Here is a 21565-nt window from a genome sequence, read left to right as displayed (position 1 = left end):
CGCCTGAAGGCCTGAGGCCCTTTCGAGGAGCTTCCCGTCGCACGCCGCGGCACCACTCGAGGTGATATGGAGGCTGCGTTGAATGGTCTAGAGAATACAGTCAAGCAGCAGACCACAAAAGAAGCAGTCTCACAGGCCAAAGGTGCGCTGATGTTGTTGACTAACTACAGTTAATGATAGTGGCACTTTCTATCTCCAAATTGCAGTTACAAAATGTCCTGTCTTTCAGAAGCCGTGAAAGCCTTGTCAGCCAGCGAAAACGTCTCACTTCCGTACGTTCGAGAGAAGTGCTTAGCTGCATTTGAGCTCGCTTTCGACAAAGGAAATGATAAGGCTGCTCATTACGCCGTTGAGGGAGTACAGGTGCGCTTGCCGTGCTTTACCATTTGTTGCAGTTACAAACTAGTTTGTCTCGAAGTTGGAATCATTTGTTTGACTTTCTCCGTTGAGCTTTATGACGATACAACAGTTGGGATTTGCGATAAGTTTGAGTTGGATGGGTGGGACCATAAATGTTGCGCGTTGTGAATAAACAAAGTCGTAGTAGAGTCAGAACGATATGAACCACGGTGCAGTCGCGCAAACGGTTGCGCTAGAAGCGGTGCGGTGGAGGGCAGCGGTTACGATCGAGTGGGAACCCTTGCTACCACCGTTCAGCGCTCCGGTTGGTCCCATCTCGATTCCAACCGCTTGCGCTGTTGCACTCCGCTTCATATTGTTTTGACCGGACTATATGTTTTTAGTTTATCGCTAACTACATTTACTTACCGGAAATCAATTTGATCAGGTGTGTGCTCTTATGCAATATGTAAGAGTTGCGAATTTAATGACCTAAGCATGTTCTCTGTAAGATCGAGGCAGCTAGGTACCAAATCCATCTCTCTGCCGGGATTAAGACCGCACCCTGGGCAACTATCGGCAACACTGAGAAGCTGAAAGAAAGAGAGGGGGTCTGAAAAGAGAATGATGCTCGCACCACTGATGCGTTTTATTCTTTTCGGACTTACTACATGCCTTTTGACAAATGTTTTTTTTTTGTGCGGGTATTGTGGATTCTTTGACTGCTTTTCACGTCCGACACCATATGATTATGCATGGAGTGAGTCATCGATACGACGGAAAATTCGGAAAGATGTCGCGTGGAACAGCAAGAAATTGGAGGGATCTCAATTTTTGCGGTGGACTTAGGGTACAACTCAAACTGATCTGAGCAGCACAAAGAACAAATTATTTTTAACGCTTATCTTATCACGGTTGTATCCCCATCTTCTCTAAAAATTTTTGTGCACAGAAGAAACGTTTTTCTCAATGTGTTATACGAGAATTCTACGAGTTTATTTCAAAGATATGCAATGAATATGAAATCATTTAAGGTACATCTGTCCTCCAACAATCTCTGAACGTTTTCAAAAATTCCAACATCTGGAAGTACAACCAATTAAAAAATCCACTTCAACCCTCTACAGCTCCTGAAGTATTTGCTCGAGTTTACCCCTCAATGAGCAGCACCACGCGGCAATTCGCAGGATCTACTCTGCCTTCTTGCTATCGCACACCTGGATTTCACTATATTTGGCCCTTTTTCGTAGTTGTACTTTATACTCCATTCACCTATTGATTCACTTGCTAAGTTCTTTTTCATTATTTTACCGTTTGTTTTGTGGGTGTGGTGTAGTGGTTAGAGGTTCCGCTTCCTGCACGATCGATCGGAGGTTCGAATCTGCCCTAGTGCTCACCAAGAGGATAAAAACGCCGAGTTGACACATCGGCTAGCCACCGCAAGTCATTGTATAGGCCAGATACACGTTCGTAAACCTCAAACGATTCTAAATTGGAGTGAACGTGGGGGCGCATCCTAAGCGGATTGATTAACGCCAGAAACTTTATCTTTTGTCCTTTTATTATCGTTTGTTTTCCTTTTAAAACCCCTCCAGTGTTTTAATTTGTAGGGAGAGGGGCGGGGGTGATAGGAGAGTGGAAAGATTTCTCAGATTTTCCCTGCATCTCTTCGTGTAACTGTAGACGGTTATCATATTTGTAATCATGGTTGTAGTAAAACCCCAAAATAATTCTCAGGAAAACGCTAACCACGCACAGTTATACGAAGAATACCAATTCATACAAAAGAAGTTCTCGAGGAGATGTTCTAGGTATCAAAAGAAACGATTAAGCTAGCGAGAAAAGGATTTTCTTGGGGTCACAACTATGATGGATAAGGAGTAGTCCTTGGTCCTTGCCTAGCTCAAAATATGATAGAAATTAAATAACTACAATCCAAGAGCTTAGAGGCATTATTGGAGCAAATCAAACGGCGAAATCAATGGGAAAGGCTCCCTTGTTAGGATTACGTGGTCTTCATTCACGAACCGTTGTGGGAAATAAAAAAAGAAAATACGAAAAAAAACAAAAAGAAAAGAGCTTGTCGTACTCTGTGAAGAGAGGGCAAACATTGCGATTGCAGTAGATATTCACCTACTTTAGCAGACAAACGGAAAGATCATAGGGCGTGGGATATCTATCGATATCCAATTTCCATTCGAATATCTTGGTGAGCGCAACTTTCTTGCTCTTCTTCAGATATAGTAAGGTCAAAACGACATGAAGCACGGTGCAGTTGCGTTGCGTTCGGAGCGGTGCGGTGGAGCGTAACGGTTATGATGGAAGGAGGACGCTTGCGAGCACCATCCTTCTTTTGCAATTCGCGGTGGTCCCACCTCGACTCCAACCGCTAGCTCCCCCGCGCTGCTTACGTGGCTGTACCGAGCTTCATATCGTTTCGACTCGACTGCATCTCCTGAATCCCCCACAGTTTTGGGGAAACAAGTAATTCTGCAAAGTCTGACGAAAGTGTTGTGGATCCTATGGAGTTGTCTCAGCAGAGAAGACTTTTCTCCTCCTGAAGCGAGATTACTTTGTGCTCGTAATAGTAGTAGTTATAGTGATACTAACAGAACAGTGTTGTCTTTGAGCTAACGGATCCACTTTCCGACCCTCATGCGCACATCATTAACGTATTATATTACAATCACATCGAAGAGTACACTACACACGGATAGTACACCTTGTAGGAAAGCATTGGAAAATGCCACAGCGGATCCAGGACCGTAGATGTGTAAGTGAGAAAACTGATAGAATTTAGTAGCTGTGCTCTGGTGTTCCGCGATGAAGTGTGAAAGCAAAGAAAAAAGTCCCACAGCTAATACAAAGTGTAGTTTTTTGTTTGACTTCTTTTTTTAGTTCTCTCTTTTTGTTTCTTCTTGTGTGCGTGTGTGACAGATTCCACTGATGTTATAATGCGAGGAATTTTGCAAGGAAAAGGTTAAAGAAACGGCGACAGGTGAAAATACGAATTTCTCTGATTTTTTCCAGTCCGTACTTTTTCAGAACTCCCCGAAACTTTATGATCATCTAGCTACTTAATTATCCAAAAGTGAATATTCTCCTTTTCAGTTAACCACATTGTGTCATGTAATCCATGTGCCTAGTACTTACTGAGAACGAAACCTGTCTTCTTTAGAGAGTTTGAAAAATACTGAGTCTTTTCACAAAACATTGGGATTTGGACTGACGAAGGAGTGGATTTTGTGATGGAGGTTTTAGGGAATGATGTAGAATTTTAGGGAGTGCTCGCATTGCGTGGAAGACACACTGGAGCGTGTTTCAACCTCCATCCTTACCTGAGCACAGTTACGGTTGAGGCGATGAATAGAACCACACCATATTTTTGAAAATACTTAGAATTTAGGCAAACTGTAGAACCTATTTTGGAGGTGGAAGGTATAGCGAGCTGGTAGGATCATTATTGAAATACTGAAAAGCTTGATCAACTGCCACCTTCTGAGACTCCATGTGTGCAAGCCTGCTGAAGAGCACTTGTTTACATTTATTTTTAATTCGTTTACGTTTTCGTGCAAATTGGACTTCATATTTTTCACTTGTGTGTCTTTATATAATGTAACTTGTAGTATCCACGACAACGACATAGGTCCATTCCATTTTTGCATTTTTATATAGCAAGTAAGTGAGCAAGAATTAAGTGCCCTTGTTAAATTTCTTTTTCGGGCGGCCGGTGAAACCGAGAAAAGAGACGGAGATCCTGAGACGGCGGTAGGAACAGTAATTTTTGTCGTAGTGCACGACCGATACTTGCGGCGAAACTTTTTGATAATGACTAGTATATTTGTCTAGTCTCTGAGTACTTTTTTGAAGACTCATTGGTTCGGTGGGAACAAGCTGATACGCAAAAATTTGTCCTCTACTTACAGGCTCTTTTGCGTGACCAGCGCTTTCACTCCATCTCCATCGAGAATCCAAATTATAGTTTGCCCACACAGGTGACATATAATTTTTTTTTTTTAATATCTTGCTACAGATCTAGTCGATGGGTATTTAGGTGCTCAGCGCTATGACAGGAGTCGCACAATGGAATTGTCAGTTGCAGTGCCATTGTTTGACGGTGAGCATTCAAACAATACAGATAGATATGTGTATTTATAGAAATTACGTAGTTTAAAGGCAACGTACGACGAAATTGATGATGTTGGTTTTTCTCTAGCAAAACATAGTGTTAGCAGCGTAAATCACTAGCGTGAGCGTGATCACGCTCATTTCTCTTTAATCGTACTGAAAAACGGCGTGGGAAAGGAGCTTTTTGTGCGTTTTTTTTCTGCGAGACACCTTAGAACGCGCGTCTTCGGCGAATGAGCGAACGATAATCAATGAACTTCACCCTCCACGTAAAAGTGAAACTAATGATAGGCTGCTGATGGAACCGTCGCGTACACCAAGATGGTGTTGTAACGCGTCTCGTAGGAAAAAAAGCTCAAAAAGGGCGTTTCATAACGGCTGGAGTGAAATAAACGTGGTCACTGAGGTACTCGTAATCTACACCGTTAAGTCCATCTTAGATGCCAGCATGGAAATTACACATCAAGGGGAGTTCATAAGAAAATCGGCAGATGTTTCAGTTACTTGTGGAAATGGTGTGTTCTGTGGAGCTGAGGGTTTCTTTACAAGAGGTTGATGAATGCTTGGAGGTGAATTTCCTGGTGAACATAATTCCCACACAGCTCTAAAATCCTCGCTAATGTTTAGCTCTGCATGAGGGTATTCGGCTGCACCCGTGAAGAGTCGGCAAGGGTCTCAGCGCGCGCAGCTGTATCGCAGTCGATTACCGCTTACTGCTGTAATCGATATGCTGCTGGGGTGAGTGATTTCTCCGTTTACGGAAAGCAAAAGTTTAAAACTTTGGAAGAGTTCAGGAAGAGTCGCAGAATTTTCTGTCCGTATATTTGGATGTGACAAAGTTACTGGAAAGTTACATAGCCAAATTGGATCAGTTGACGGTGTCTGCTGATCAAAGCGTTATCGTATTCGACGCGGTGAACGCCCTACTCTCCGCACAGCCACTAAGTGTTCAGAGACATGCACCGTTGGTGAATCTGTTGTGGTTGGTTGCTTATCCTATCAAGAATCCCATCATTTTGTGGAGGAACACTTCAGCTGGTTTTTTTTTTTCAGGGAGAAGCTCTGCCCTTTGATGATTAGACTGCTGGGGGTTCCCGACAAAAACGTTTCGGTCGCACAAACCATAAGCGCTGAAGAACCTCTTGGACAAGGACAAATGGGGAAATTCACGTTAAGTCCAGCCGTTGTGGCAAACCCTGAGGCGACGAGAGTCCTGTACCAGTCAGTTTATCCTCTGCTTCGAGTCTTTAAATTTATGTGTGTCATTTTTACATATAACATCGGCGAGTTATCGACTTTGAATGGAGAGTTGCGCAAATCTATCTTGCATAAATGATTTTGATGACAATTAGTTCTTTTTCAATGCGTAGTGATGTGAAATATTTCAGGATTCTGGAGCAGCTGATCCGCATCATGGCTGGAATCCCCTCAGTGAATTCCGTTTTGGAGGCTTTGTTTCATAAAGCGTTCCTTTTCCCAAAGATTGAGCAGAGAACTGAAGCTATAAAGATAATCAAGAAAGTTGGTGAATTCAAAAGTTCTGCATTGAATCAGCAGCTCCCTAGTGTCTGTTGTTCCCTGTAATATGCTAAGTTTATCTTTGAGTGAAAATGAGGATGGTCGACCTTTCGAAGATATAGAGGATGTTCAGTCGCTATTTTTCGCAAAGTTTCTGTCCCACTCTCGCTTCCGCTTGTGGCTGGAACTGCTTCCTTCCCCAGTTGGCATGTCCTTTCTCATCCAATTTCTGAACCAAGCAATCAGTAGTCATTCTTGATGTTACTAGTACCTCGAAAAAACAATAACTCCACATTATTTCTACATCGTAAAGAACAAGAAAGTTTTTTTTTTCTATTGTTTGTTTTGTTTTCTTCATTAAAATATTTGCGAGTATTTATGCGAGTACTAATATTTTCAAGTATTTGAGATTTTGTCGGATCGTCGTCGGCTGAACGATATTGTTTGTTCGTGCGTCCGTTCCCGTTCGTTGTCTCTATGGCGGATGATGATCGTCTGCATGGCCGAATGCGCCCACCCTCAATACGAGATTGCTATTGAGGCTACACGAGCATGTGGCTCGATGGCAAGTCAATTCTGATATAATCCTATAAGCACATGTACAAATATCTATCTACTGTGAATGATTCAAGGCCGTTGTTTCAAACTCTGAAATGCAAACAGGAATAAAAAGTGTGGGTAGAATGACCCACATCATTTCGATTTCTCATTACTTTCTTGACAATTTGGTTCATTCTCCCTATTTTTCCCAGATCATTAAAATAGAATGTTAGGTGGACAAAACGGAGTATTTTCGACACCTACCTGTTCCATATTTCATCTAGGTATTTAAGCAGTCAAAACTGTTCGCAAGATTTCCACTGCGCATGAGTGACACAGAATGAGCTAAGAAAAAAAGAAAAAGGAGCAGAGAGGAATGGAAGTGACAAGAAAATCATGATGAGAAACAATATCGGACATAAGAGGAAAGATGAGTTGATGTTTGAGAGACGTTGAAAACGATAGAAGGAACAGTAACGGAGAGCACACCATTGACTAATCTGCATTATTATTTTTTATCTTGAAAAAAATTGGGGAAGCTAGTCTTTTCTCAACCCGCGGCAGTTGGCCGAGCGGTGTGTGATCGCTTTTTGAAGTCGACGTTCCCATTTTTGAAGCAAGCGATGAGGCAAATGGTTGACGACATATACACGACATATCATAAATACGAAAAAATATATTCGAAAGCGAAAGAAAGTACATGAAAAAAATTATGAAAAAATCTGATGCAAGAGATTGTGGAGCTAGAAGTTCTCTTTCAAACTCTATAGACGGTTTTGAAAATTATTTTTATTTTTGCGTGTATTTTCAAGTTTGGATAAAACGAAATATTCTTGCTCTAATAGGCATATATTTATATAGGCGTCATCTAAGGAGCTATCCAATATATTTTAATGAAAAAGTGTAGGAGGTACAGTCAGTTCCAAGTAAGCGTAGCGCGGCTGTCGCAGATCGTGTTCGGAAACGGAACACTGAACAGAATAATGTCGAATGGTTTTGCATGTTTTCGAATTTTTCACTTATATGCTGAATCTTCTACTTCTGAATGCTCATTTTTGTTTCCTGTTCGTTTTTGATGAGCAAAAAGTCTTTTTTCTTCAGTTGCAAGGGATCCTTGACTTTTGCGAATCTCCTGGCATTCTTGATGAAGAAATACGGTGGAAAATAAAAGAGATGTTTCCAACATTGGAAGCTGTGAATCCACTTAGTAAGTTCATTACACCAAAGTTTTTTCTAAAACAAACAAAACCTAATTGTCGTTTGTTTTACGGTTTTACGACTCGATCTGACGTTGGCCAGTGCAGCCCTCGACCTTCGGCGGAACATGTAGAGAAAGAAGACTGTATTGCTGGAACAGACGACGGAGATGTAATACCAATGTTTTTTTCTTTATTTTTCTATTTGCATCGCATTTTTAACAAACAGCAGATTCAGTTGTCCTATTTAGGATATGGATCAGACATTGAGGAAATTGTCTCGTAAGTTCGGCCTCCAAAGTATGAGTGAAGAAGAGGTGGCTGCTATGCCTATCGCACAGCGAAGGAAGACCGACTACGATGAAACGGTAGGAATAACAGCGAGAATAGTTCGTTGTTGTAAAAACTGCACACATATGCTGCGTTAATTTAAAATCTTAGGTAATCTCAATGGAGCGCTATCGAAGCTTGCTGAAGAAAAAGTCAATCTCATAAAATCGTTCAATTCGGTCCAAAGTCGCTTAGATTTGCTGCGAGGATTCCTAACAAGTAAAGCTGCTGACATGCAAAGTTTGAACACAAAAAGATGGGATCGAGGGTGTAGTTGATCGCGACAGGGCGATCACGCTCAATTGCATGTAACTGTCCCGAGAAATCGCGTAGTAAACGGCTTTGACGACCTAATTTTCCTACGCAACACCTACTCACATCTGCCACATCTGAGAGCACGGGTATACAATCCTCGTCGTGAGGTAGCGGACAATGTGCTGCTGACTCTGCCCGCTGGCACATGCGACCCGTACACCTGCGCTCGCAGATGTAGCGCGTTATTAGGTGCCTTGTAGGAATATTCGATCGTGAAACTAACTTTCAAACCCCAGTTAATTTGTCACCTGTGATTGTTTTATTTTATGTCTGTACTGCTAAGGTATTCTTTCACGTAACGCAATTATTTTTTAATACTTATTATTATTTTTATTTTTATTTTTATCTTTGTAGTTTTACAAGTTGTAATTACTCGCAAAGAATTCAATTTCTGTACAAATTTCATATTTTTTACTGCAACGATCTTCATTTTGTTGCAATAGTTCAAGATACTGGACGAAGTTCTGGTCCTAGTTTTGATTATTGGTCAACATTTATAGGTTAAATACAAACAATAACATTCTTGGTGCTCGCTATTGACGTAACCATCATTGCTGTAGTGAGGAAATTCCCATTGTCGCATCTATCCTAAATTGGCCTTCATAAGGAGAGTTTTTGAGACAAACATCAAATAAAGTAATGTGTGGTAGTAACTTAGACGCTACTGTGGTTGAGGAAAGGTGAATAATCATTTATAGACAGAAAAAATCACCGCTCAAAAGTTTGTCGACTCCTTGGTCGATCACATTGCGGAGTGGACCTCATTCAAGTCGACGCTTGAACTAGACGAGGCAATCCTGGAATTCTCTTCAGGATTCTATAACGGTGGGTAATTTTAAAAGGTTATCAACTGAAGGATGTTGGAAAATTCTTGTAGGGTATTTCTTCTTTTTTCTTAGCGCACTGGTTTCTGAACTTCAGCATTCCATCTCACAAGAAAAACTTTGATGCGGCAAACTCATTCTTGTTTCGACCTCTGCAGCAGTGCAGAATGCAGAGATCAACACGAATCCTGAACCGCCTATTTTGAAGTTCAAAATAAGTAATAAATAAGTAATAATAAACTACGTTGTAGATTTTTCGGCGGTGCACAATGAAGCGTTCAAATCGAAATCGAAGATCCAACAGGAATTCCTGAACACGGACGCAATTTACATAACGGCTTACTCAACCCTTTGCCTCGCGTACCGCGGTGAGGAAGCGGTTTCCTGGGTGAGGATCTGCAAACCGCGAGTGTACGGAGAGATTCAAGTTTTTTTTTTAACTGCAGGCTGCCTTTCGGGATCGTGTACTCAAGTCTGGATGCATTGTGTACGTGAGCGAAAGCTGGCTGCATAAGGTGTACGACCACGCGATCACTGCGACCTTTGGTGAAATATCTGGAGCACTTCTCGGTGTTGTGCAAGGTAATACAGCATTTCTTGAAGTCGGATATACTTTTTTCTAAAGAAAATTTGTCTCTTAGAGTCTGTCGTTCTCATTTCCCGCAACAGATCACTTTTTGGTGTTAGCTGCGAATCCAAAAAATAATAAACTGTAACTCCTGGTGAATGTTTAAACATTTTCACTGAGTGGAATTGTAGCTTGTTTTTATGTGGTAATCGTTCCTCATTCTTTTGCAAATCTTACATTCCAACACATATAGGAAATGATCAAACTTCCGGAACTTCGTATAAAATTTTGCTCAATCAGATTGACTGAAAATCAAGTCAGAGTCGATGATTCCATCAACTGACTAACATCGAGAAACGCATGCCAACTGGCAACAAATGGTTGAGAATCGTTCCAGACTTCGATGGAGTTGATTGTCGAATTCTGACCGATGTCGAACGTCTACAGAAGATATCGCAAGGAAAGCCTCCTGTCAAAGCGTTGGAAGGTAACTCGTCCCCGATTTTATTGGCATTTCTTTTCTTCATGAAATTGGATCTTGTAAGACATGAATGGTTCTTGTAATTATGTCATTTGTTAGGTTAACATTTCATTTTGTTTTGAGAAAGAACAACTAGTATCCAAACTGATTCATTTTGTCCCATTTGACACGCCACTTCAATTATCGGAAAAAAATAACTAATAAGACTTAAATATCAGAATTATTCTTAAGTCGTATTAGGTGAGAAGTTGTCTTTCGAACAATATAAAACATTTTGGGAACATCTTCTGAAATTTCCATATGCATTTTTCACTCAAAAAACACCTAAGACTTATTCCTCATGTTCCTCTTGCTATTATTGATGAAACTCACCGATGAAGCAGATCTCAAACCCGTGCGAGTGACAGGATCTACTTTAGGGATTTCAATTATTTCAAGCTGGTGCGCGTAAAGATTTGGTGAACTGAAGCCGCTGATCCTGCATTTGTAAAGCAAAGGCAGAGCTAGAATGGGAGAAGGTTGATATTTTTGCTGTAACTCTTGTGAACCACATTACTATCTATAAGGGAAAGGAATAAGTTATCAAAAAATTCTTCGAACTCTGCTTTTGAATGCGGAGAGATTGCGATTCGCGCTAATGGTCTCTGCTCCTCAAAGAATTGGATCATCGGATTCGAATTCAAAGCAGCCTGGCTTATTATTGCTTATTCAAGTAACATTGTGCAAGTATATGGACGCTCCACTCTCGAATAGTGCAGTTCTGATAGTGTTTTCTAAAAACCTTACAATAAAACTGGAGCAGTTACTCGAACGATCTCGAGTCTTGGAACCTCGACGTTGCCTTCATTTTCACCACCTCGAACGATCACTCAGAATAGCATGACACATGACGGAATGAACATGCGATTGTTTCAGTCAATTTCAATCTAGACCTCTGAAGACGGCAAAAAAGCCGAAACGTCAGGCTAAAAAAGATTCCATCTAAAAAATTCATGGCCACACTAATAGAAAACATGTAACGCACACTTTCTTTAGAGAGAATAGCGGCTCGCTGGCTGATCTCTTCAGCGTGGGCCTCGATCGTTCATGTTTTCTCAACTTTTGTTGGAATTAAAGGTTGGCGGACCACTAATATTACCACTGAATTATAAAAGAGAGTCTTCTACATATAATCGTGTGTTAAGAGCGCCATAGAGCCCGTCAGAAAATACAGGATGGTGTGGAGTATTCGATTAAAGGGATGCACCTGCTAGTAGCTGTGGCTGTGGAACTAGGTACATTCTCATGCTACTCTACATTATCCAATGTATTTGAACTATTCTTGCCTACAGTAACTCTTACTACTTTTTTTTTCCTATTTCTCTCAGTCAGTGAAGAATTTATAGAACTCGGTGATCGTTGCGGTTGGATCTTCGAGAACCTCGTCGAATTCTCTTGTGACGTAGATGAACTGAGAACACTTGCCAGCTCTGAGGAACAGGTACCCCCTGCTGTTTCGATTATCATTGCAATCTAGTCGGGAAACCATTACAGAAACGTGTTCGTGTACTCTCCCGGGAGGACCTGCTCAGTATCCAACTCGTGCTCGACAATGCACTAGTCTCCATTTATGCTCCGGAATGTTGGAAGCATGTGATACGGTCCGTTATTCGTCACCGACTGCGCTTTCCAGGACCAGTAAATTTCGCTCTTTTAGGTGTAGCGAGTATGTGTTGGAACTAGAGAAATTCATTTATGGTGCTTTGTGCTACGAAAAACCATCACGATTCAGCTTCGGAAAGAAAAAACAACCAGAGCAGCCTGAACAGAAGGAGGAGGAGGTGTCCTCGTTATTGCATCAAGGCTATAAGCTCAGGAGATAGAAATTAGCCTTCCAGGGGATATCTGCCGCGGATCGCTCAGTGAACAGCGCTATTGGAAATGGAGAACTCGACAAGGACAGCTTAAGCAGAGTGTTATGTATACTGATAGCCAAGGTCGACAGGTATGCTATTCAGGTCTGCTACGCTTGAGGCACGTAACGCGCCAAGTGGAACACCGGGATGTATTCAGATTCTACTCTAAGGTTGGCCACGAGTTAAATCTTCGATCCTTGCAAGAAATATGTACGGCTATTACGAGCGCTAGTGAAAATCGCATCTTCTACTCCGGAAAAAAGGCTCCGGCTCTTACACCAGCGACAAACCTGCTAACAAGAGTTATTTTTTCAAAAGATACGTAATATCTGGTGTATTTTTGGGCCAACGTTGACAGTTCAGATATCGGAAATCTTAGCTCCCTTAGGGAACCGACCTCTTGTCCATCAAATGTTGCTGTGGCCGATTGTCTGCGCTCACTTTGTTCAGGTAGAAATGTAGCTGTACCTTAACGTCTCTTTTCTTCATAATTTTTTGTACAATATTAAAAACAAGGGCATAACCTTATTTTTTTATGTTGCATCATGTCCGGACGAGTCTCGTATCGGTGTTACTGCTTTGTCGGATGCAATTTCATCTCTCATTATAGCCGAATCCCAAGGGCTTTGCTTCAATCAAATGCTTATTGCACCATTTCAGGTAAAATCCCTATTAATAAGCCCTACAATTGGCTTAAAGTTTTCAGTGGCAGTGGAAAATAGTGTCAGGAAAGAGCAGGGTACGGGGAGAGAGAGCGGTGTCCTCCGACAAATCTACAAAAAAACAGAACGATTTCAAGAAGATTGAAACAAATACTTGAAATATTAGGGAGAATTGAAATTGAGTCGAATTTAGATTTTTGCTCTGCTTAGAAAGCTTTTCGAAAACTTTTTTCACAGGAGCGGTGTGCTCCTTCTCACTACTCCTTGTCGGACCACTTCCCACAGAAATGCAGTTATTAACGCATGAATCAGCTTACGTGTGAAGGGATATTTAAGCATACATTTGTACTAATCCAGGCCCATATCTTAACGCACAAGTACATAGATGCGTGACTCACCTTATCAGAGTACCTTTCAAATAGTGTGGTCCCCTCGTGAGTGAGCGGAAGAAATTTGTGTGTACTTCTGGTGTTAATTTAATTCACCGATCTCTCATAGTTCTTTCGCAAAACAAAATTCTCTGACGTCCATATATCAGCAGATTTAATCGTAGCAAAGAATTCCATATTTCCTAAGTGTAATCCATGTAATATCCTAGGCAATTGTTTGTTCCAATACCTGTTCACCTGAAACTCGTCAACAAATTGTTTCTGCACTCGCGGACTTCGTGAAGACGAAATCAGATAGGATTGGATCAGGTGTGTTGTTTGCAAGGTTCTATGTTTTCCTTTCTAAGTTTCCTTTGCCGTGATCTGCATTTGTCCCAATCAGATGTATCAAACGCTTCGGATCGTTTACAATGACGTTTTTCCGTGCATAACTGCACTCTTCTTACTCTTCCTTCTATTAAAAATAAAAAAAATCCTTACCTTCATATAATTCGCCTACGTGAGAGCAACACGTTATGAAGCGCGCACATTTGCACAGTAAAGAAGCAATTCTTTTTCGCGTTATGAAACCATAGCAAGAAGTTTGCATTCATATTCCAAACTATAATAACTGTGCTAAAGTGGGCACTGCTTTAGAAACTACCGTCTCATAAGACTGTTTACACACATATGGTCTGTGATATATATGATGTATACGATGTATGCGATAAATTAAAATACTGTTGGATAATGCTCTGACAACAAAAAATATACATTTTCTATAACCTTATAAAGGTGGACTCTATAGGATGGAAGACATTATTTGGAACTCTTCGTGCTGTTCGCACATCGGAAGTCGACGACGATAGCGTTCATTGGACTGTTCTGGATGTGATCGGAGCATATCTACGCATCGACAAATAGTGGGACCTTATCAAATAGATGAAATTTGCGCAACATTGACGGTGGGGGAAACCGTATTTGCAGTTCGGTGCTGTCGTGGTCCCTTCCCGATTGCATTCCTTGCATTGTACACTTCCTGCAGTCGAGCCACTCAAAGACGACAACCTCGGAGAACGAAAATCTTCCCGAGGGCTCAATACCAGTTGATGATCAACTCAGTGAAGCCGCTCTACGTCTAGTAGCTCCAACCTACACCGTGATCTTGAACTTGTTCAAAACGCCACACATTCCCAATCCTAACCTCCTCCACAGGTATCATGATTCCTTCTGATCACGTTGTGATCAATCTCAAAAAAAAAATGTGAAATCTAGAGCAGAGTTGCGTGCTGATTGCTTGGACGAGGTTGAATGTGCAACGACTTCGTTCCCTCTGTCAGACTCTCTGGATCCTGTGCAGTTTCCTCTCGCCGATGGTGATCCATCTCCATTGCAGTTGGATGCCGACCTTGAAAGTAGGTAATCGCACCTTTGGAGTGTCTCTTAAGGAATCAGTCATTCTCGAGTTGATTCAGTAACCGAATATTCTATTTCTGGTAATATTTTTTGTTTAGTTACAAGGGGTGATCTGCCTTGGAAAGATCGCCCACCCTCAGAAGTTGCCTCACTTGAGCTACTGCTTTCTTTCGTGGAGCACCTGGCCGGTACTTTGGTAACAGCTCCTTCCTGCATCCAGTCTCCTTTATTACTATCCATTCAGCAACTCATCAACACTATTAAAGCCAGTGAATTCGGTGAGGATTCCTTTATTCTGTAGAGCATTAAAATTTAAGGGATAAGTCCTGGTAATAAAACAGAAAATAGAGCACAGATTCTCAGTTTTTTTTCTTTATTAGATCTGAGGTGAATTTACTGTGCATTCGTGACGAATCCCCTTTTAAAAAAAACAATTTATATTTGCGGTATGACTCTAGTACTCCTCAATTTGATTTTATCTAACCATTGGAACATTTGTTACGGTCGTTAGCGGATGTTAGCAACGGTTGCAAAGACGAACGACCGTAGACTCTATAATATCACAGGGTATTTCTAAATGAAGAACAATTTTTAATTTTCCAGGGCTGTCAATGGCATGTTTTTGCCTATCTATTCTTCTCTTACCTCATGTACAGAAATGGATAAAGAGGAGCGAAAGTGGGAAAGTAAACAACGGAAGAAGTGATACGAACCTTAGACAGGCCGTTGGAATCTGCACGCAAATGGTCGTTGACATCATTGCACTGGATCAAGGTACGCCAGCATTCCATGCGTCTTTCCATCTTGTTGACAATTTTTGTGATGTTTCCAGTGTTTGTAGCATCAAGTTAAAGGCAGCATACCGCGGAATTGACGATCTTGGAATCGCCAGAAAAAGTTATGGATGTGGATCACGTGCATGAGTATATGAGCTTAATTGTTCTGAAAACGATGTATGAAACAGCTTTCCGCTACGACTTTTCTTACGTATCTTGTAAGCGCCACTCTAGTACACGCGCCGGTTCAATCAGCAGCCTACTTCTTGGTTTTGTTTTGATGTGCTGCTGAGGACGGCACCCCATTCACTTTTGTCCGAATCGCTCGGCGTGGATGTGCGATGGTGATGCGTTGTAGAGCGCCTCGTAAGAAAAGTCCTTTCAGATAACAGCTTTCCAAGCGATTTTTCAGGAAGAGATGAAGGTACCAGAGTGTCATCACGCTCTGCATTTCTCTTCTCGTGGAAGAACCTCAATTTCGTGATATGCTACCTCTATTTGAAAGAATTTAGAACATATGATAACTAACTGACTAAGCTTTCTGAGCCCATTTCAGAGGATTGGCACAATCGCCTACTGCTTGACATTTGTCGACTCGCCATCCACTGCACCGCGCAAGAAGGAGATCTTCCACGAGTAGGGACAGCTTGCTTACGACATGTTGCTGCAGCTGCCTCTCACTTCACAGATCTCCAATGGGTCATCCTGGCGAAATCGTTGTGGGACGCCACGTGAGGAACCTATTTCAAATAAACAATTTCTCTTGGATGGAAGAAGGGCCAAAAAATGAACTTCAATCATTTTCCAAGGTTTTTATTGAAGAATGAAAAAATCACAAATTGTTCCCATACATAATCTCTCGATTTCGAGATGCAGTCCTCTCAATGACTAGAAGACTTTTCTACCTCTCAAAAAAAAAGAAAAGTGGTCATTTTAATTGGTACCAAGCCACATGAATTTACTCCATCGAATCACTGTCCTTCCAAGGCCCTCCTCAAAACATCCGGAGACGTGCAAATGTCATTGCGACAAATCCGGACCGTAAGAAGTGCGCTCAATAATGCTCCTTCCTCCTCGGATTCTCATCAACGCTTGCTTCATTTTTCGTCCAACTTGTTGTTCATTTGCATAACCTTATCGTCATCTGCAGACGCCGAGTGTAGCTTTCCTTAACATTCTCCTAGTTTCTCCTGAGATTTGATATTTTTTGGAGAAAAAAGTTGGGTTCATAATGTAGTGACTGTGTCGCAACAAACATGGCTCAGAATTAATTATGTAGTGGGAAGTCATTAAAAAGTAGAATGGTAGCTTACCAGAGCATCGACACTGTTGTCAATTCGACTTCTCAATTCTTTGTATGTGAACGACTCCACAGACGAGAACAGCGACATCGCTGAAATTTTTGTGGATACCATTGAAGGATTACCACTGACAGAGAGGATCCTGGCTCAACAGGTACGCAGCTTATTGAGAACTTCGCTTCATTTGAACTCCAAAGAGTTGTCTCTAGGTGTTCATGGTAGATTCGCAGAAGCGAAAACTTTCAAATGGCATTTCTCATGAGGAGTCTACGGGCTACGTGGAGTTAGTCATTACGATAGACGGAGAAAAGCAAAGGTTAGTCATTGAGCAGTAAACGTGAAAACACTGGTAGATAATTGCTTAGTAGTCCTTGCTTGCTCGTTGGTTACTACAATTCTTTTTTGTTTCTTAGAGGTAAAGCAGAAAAGCCCCACTGTTAAACAGAAGAAAAATCATTTACTGTCACAGAGCTTTGAGTTACAGTCACTAATTGATTCGCTGCAATGAGAAAAGGAGATAAATTTTCTCTTTTTCCGTTGCTTCATGTTACATTTATTCGATAGACGGGTCAAAACGATCTGAAGCCCAGTGCAGTTGCGCAAGCGGCTCCCTTGAAGTGGGGCAGTTGCGATCGAGGTGGGGCTCCCACTTGCTGCAATCGGACTGCAGAGACCAGTAAGGTCCCATTTCAGTCACCGGCGCCTTCTGCACCGAGCTTCATTCCGTTTTGACCTGTGTTTTGAAACATCCTGAAAATGGTCAATCAGTCATAGAGGCGAAGTAGACAAGAGCAGTTCTTTTCTTCATCTTTTTTTTGCGATAATAATTTTTAGAGCGTTTTTCGTGGATCGGACAGGTCAAAATCAAGCTTTACACGAGATGGGAACACAGACGTAAATGAACACATTGGGCGGAAAAACATTCGGAAAGAAACGCCTGCTGTGCTAATTATTTTTAAATTTTTTTTTGTGTTGGCTTTTCTACTCTTAGTAAGTTGTCGCAAGAATTTACTTAGTGATGTGTGGGATTGAAACTCGCGAGTATGCAGACCATTACAATTATTTTTGCAGTAGTTTTTCGCTAATAAAAAAACGAGCACAGCTGGGAGCTTTTAACTGTTATGCGATGAATTTGACCTAATTGTGATAACTTCGCCTACTGCCGTGCGAAAATACTCACCTCTTCATTTTACTCATAAGTTAGGATGTCTTTTTCTACAAAACTTTCAACATGAGACCTAAGTAATTGCGAAAGTTTGTTGAACGGCACTTATGCGCCCTTACTATCATGTTTAAAAGTGGCTGGATTCCTCGTTTTGAGATACCTAAATTTAAAACTAAAGTGGTCTTTTTAGGATGTCTCTATCGCACCTGATTTCTTCACTGCTAGCACATCAACTCGTTATTCAGTTGATTGGCTCTATCCTGTGTCCTTGCAGTCGCCCTCCTGAAGGTTTGGAGAAGATCCTTACCGGCGATTGTTGTGGGCCATGCAGTGTTCCCAGTAACGTGCGTATTATGATGCACCACTGTTTAGATGCTAGTTTTCAGGTCAGTAACTCTATTCTGAGTTAGAGAACTCAAAATAATAAACTTTCTAGCTTCAGGTTGCTCGAGATTTCGACCGTCGCCAAGGTTTATCGGCTGTTTTGGGTCGTGCTATGGGTATTCGTCGACCAAACTTGTACAAACAACTTGTTTCATCCGCTTTGATCAAAATGCATTCGTTCTTCATCTGTGCAATGGAACAGAAGTAAGTTTAAGAAATCTCAAAAATCACCAGCTACGAAGAAACAAATTTTGGGATGATTCCAAGCAGAAATGAGTGAATTAGTTTTGCATACAGGTTCCACGGACGCAAAACGCATTAGATCAAATCATGCAATCAATGCCATCATAGCTTTGACTGATAAAAACGTTGCACCTCCTTCCCAGGATTCTATCGAACGCGACAATAACAGTCATTATTAACAATACTTGATCTCTCCTTCAGTAATGCATTAAGTAGTACAGATTTTCGGATTTTCATGTTGGAATTTTATTGTTACTGTAAAAAAAAAAAAATCGGCCAGAGCTCATCTCATTCTAACATTCTTTCCATTCAAAAAAAAAGCTCGAGTTCGATTCACAATTTCAACAACAGATCGATGGAAGCAAAAAAAAGAGGAAAATTTGTTGAAATTTTTTCTTAATACAAACCGTGCCTTGAGGTTTATCATTATATATTAAAGCGAATATCTTGAAATTAAGACTTCCAAAGAAGTTAGAGAACTAGCGTCCGTTTCGGCACGTGCACAGATTTCTCTGGCGTCACAGTGAAGCTCAACTGAAATCGGCTGGAACATGTTTTGCGGAGCAGCTAATGTTTCGTGTCTTATAGCTTTCTTAAGTTTTTTTCTCTGAATTATGACTAGTTTATGAAGAATTTCTCGTTTGTGTATTCACTGAGAAAGTAATCAAATGCGAAAAGATTGGAGAACAAGACCAGTGTTGATACTTGGGTCGATAGGGCATAGGCTCTTACTAGGTTCTAGTCGTGTCAAAACGCCAAGAAGCGGTTGCGCTCGAAGCTGGAGTTGGCGGCTGGAATCGACGTGGGACCGTCGCGGGTTGCAACGGCGGATGGTGCTAGTGAGGGTCCCCGCGATGTAACCGTTAGGCTGCCCGCAGAGTTCAGGGGCGCGCGGTTTAACGGCTTTGCGATTTTGGTGGTTATTGAGCGCACCTTCTTGAATAGTGAATAACCACCAAAACCGCAGACCCGCCAAACCGCACGCCCGCGCTGCTCTGAACTCTGCGGGAAACCTTACGCTCCACTGCGTCGCTGCGAGCAGAGCCGCTCACGCAACTGCGCCGTGCTTCATGTCGCTTTGACCTTACTATGTGTGTTCATAAATCTCTTCGATTCTGAATTCAAGCCGAATTGTATGCGCATCGGGAGAGTACCACTGCCGAACACATTATCCCTTGAAAATGATGAAAAGTAAAGCCGAACGCCAGCGCAGGAAAATGTGTCTAGATGCAAATAGATAAAATGACCTGAAGAACGGTGCAATTGCTAGTTAGCTAACTTTACTCGAACTGAAGCGATGAGTGGTGGTAGTGATGGCCTCCTCTCGATCAGAAGCACTCGCTTCACCGCGCCGCTTCGAGCGCAGCAATTTGCGCAATTGCTCCGAGGTTCAGATCGTTTTGATTTGACTCCATTCCATCATGGACCTTGACACAATTTCTGACATTGGTGTTTGTCTTTTGTATGAATGACACGTGGACGTGGAAAACCATTTTTTTTTCTAGTCCGCCAGATCTATCCCGTCTATGTGATTGTCACTGCCAAATGGTAGCCCTTCTACGAACAGCAGAGGTACAGATTAGTGAGAAGAGAATTGCAGCTGCAGCAAGAGAACATAAAGAAGAAGTTTGAGAATTTTATTTCGTTTTACAACAGTGTTTCTTAATTTACGCAGAATTTACGCCTTTTTTCTTCTAGAAATTCGAGTTCATGTTGGTGGAGTGTGATGGAGAAAAACTCTACAAACCAGTATCTAAGGCAGATATTAACAATGCGATATCAGGTAAGTGACGACTGCCCACAAACTACTTCTCGATTGTATCGATGTTAACGGAGCGGATGTGCTGCAGTGAAAGGAGATCCCCACCACGTCACGTCCCCAGGGTAACCAGATCATTTACCCTTCTGTCTTCGATAAATATGCGCTAAATTTGTTTGGGAACATAACGATGCTGGCTGTATCCATTGGTTGACACTCTTTTAAACTTAAATAATTATCCTTTTTATACAGCTTTCGCAGTAGAACTCGGGTAATTCCGCAGTCGTCCAAAGCTCACAATCCAAATTTTGTAGCATAAATAAACAGTAAGATCTTCCCAATCTACATAATCGCAGACGTGTTACGAATTGTCGTCGCTCTCCTGTACCTTGTCGTTGGGTTCGCGGGTGTTTGTGAACTACATTCCTAAACTTATCTATTTATGGTGAATTCTTATCATAGCCAGTTTTGTGGAACGCTGTCTTTACGAAGAGCAGCGTGACTTGTAGCGAAGATGTACAGAAATCGGTGAGCTTGTTTGTTAGTGAACTCGATGCTCACGGTGAACACCGCAAATTCGTGTGCATTCACTGGTAGTGTATCGAAGTTGCACTGTAACTTGCTTGTTCGTTTAGCTGACCGACCCATGGAAGTACAAATGTCTTTTTATATGATTATAATGCTTCACGAAGTTAGTAGATTATCTTAAAAGCTGGGCAGAAAAGCGGTTTTTTTTTCTTCAATTAGTAAACAACTTAGACTAAACCATGGCTTAGAAAGATGTCGGATGTCCATAAATCCATTCGTTAAGTTCTAGATCCGATCTCTTTTCAGAATACCACAGGCAACGTCCAATGGGCATTCCGAGTAGGTCAGCAAACGAAAGGCCGAACCCTTTTAATAACGTCACCATGGAGGAAAAGGATGGGTTGGAGGTATATAAGATACTTCGTAGAAGATAACTGATTTGTTGCAGAGAATTATCGCTGTAAAATTTGGATAACTGACCTTGTTTTTTTTTGGCTAAGAAATTTCTCACTTGGTATACTCGCCATTTCCAAGCAGATCAGAGTCACAAACTCCTATCCACTTACTTACTCATACTCTTGTCACCCATTGGAGTAAAAAAACGACATCGTTTCAGCCAGACTACGAGACACTCTGCCTCCTTGCTTATCGCCAAATTTGTTTGGTCCCTATCCAAACCATATTGGCATTAGATAACGCCGCACAACTATTACCCCAAACCATCAACTCTGTAAAAAGCCTCATCCTAGCCACACCCGATCTCACCATTCGTCAACTGGCTGTGCGGATTATAGACCTAATTTTGTCTTGATTTCTTTCGATTCTATGT

General features: G+C 41.6%; 1 protein-coding gene across 3 annotated transcripts; it reads left to right on the top strand.

Moving 5' to 3' along the window:
* Positions 1-66: 66 nt before the first annotated feature.
* RB195_006380 (uncharacterized protein) lies at positions 67-21547 on the top strand (the record flags this gene model as incomplete). Of its 3 annotated transcripts, none has more annotated exons than XM_064179431.1 (40): positions 67-142; positions 230-363; positions 4266-4334; positions 4394-4456; positions 4968-5036; positions 5095-5205; positions 5262-5449; positions 5521-5688; positions 5856-5988; positions 6395-6550; positions 7627-7732; positions 7856-7893; positions 7973-8089; positions 9065-9191; positions 9442-9578; positions 9637-9772; positions 10156-10245; positions 11275-11355; positions 11424-11513; positions 11625-11719; positions 11773-11879; positions 11936-12059; positions 12117-12223; positions 12292-12436; positions 12498-12584; positions 13395-13494; positions 13973-14087; positions 14152-14379; positions 14440-14579; positions 14679-14858; positions 15184-15354; positions 15913-16087; positions 16673-16811; positions 16867-16973; positions 18013-18208; positions 18265-18410; positions 19955-20075; positions 20148-20232; positions 21043-21143; positions 21353-21547. In XM_064179431.1, 40 exons carry the CDS (start codon positions 67-69, stop codon positions 21545-21547), a joined length of 4953 nt encoding a protein of 1650 aa, XP_064036386.1. The 3 variants fall into 3 exon arrangements, with proteins under 3 accessions (XP_064036386.1, XP_064036387.1, XP_064036388.1); XM_064179433.1 differs by adding an exon at positions 12651-12794 and having other exon boundaries at positions 7627-7893; positions 18097-18208; XM_064179432.1 differs by adding an exon at positions 12651-12794 and having other exon boundaries at positions 7627-7893.
* Positions 21548-21565: the final 18 nt, after the last annotated feature.

The sequence above is a fragment of the Necator americanus genome, chromosome I (assembly GCF_031761385.1).
Source record: "Necator americanus strain Aroian chromosome I, whole genome shotgun sequence".
NCBI lineage: Eukaryota > Metazoa > Nematoda > Chromadorea > Rhabditida > Ancylostomatidae > Necator > Necator americanus.
This window is presented reverse-complemented; position numbering and strand designations above follow the sequence as displayed.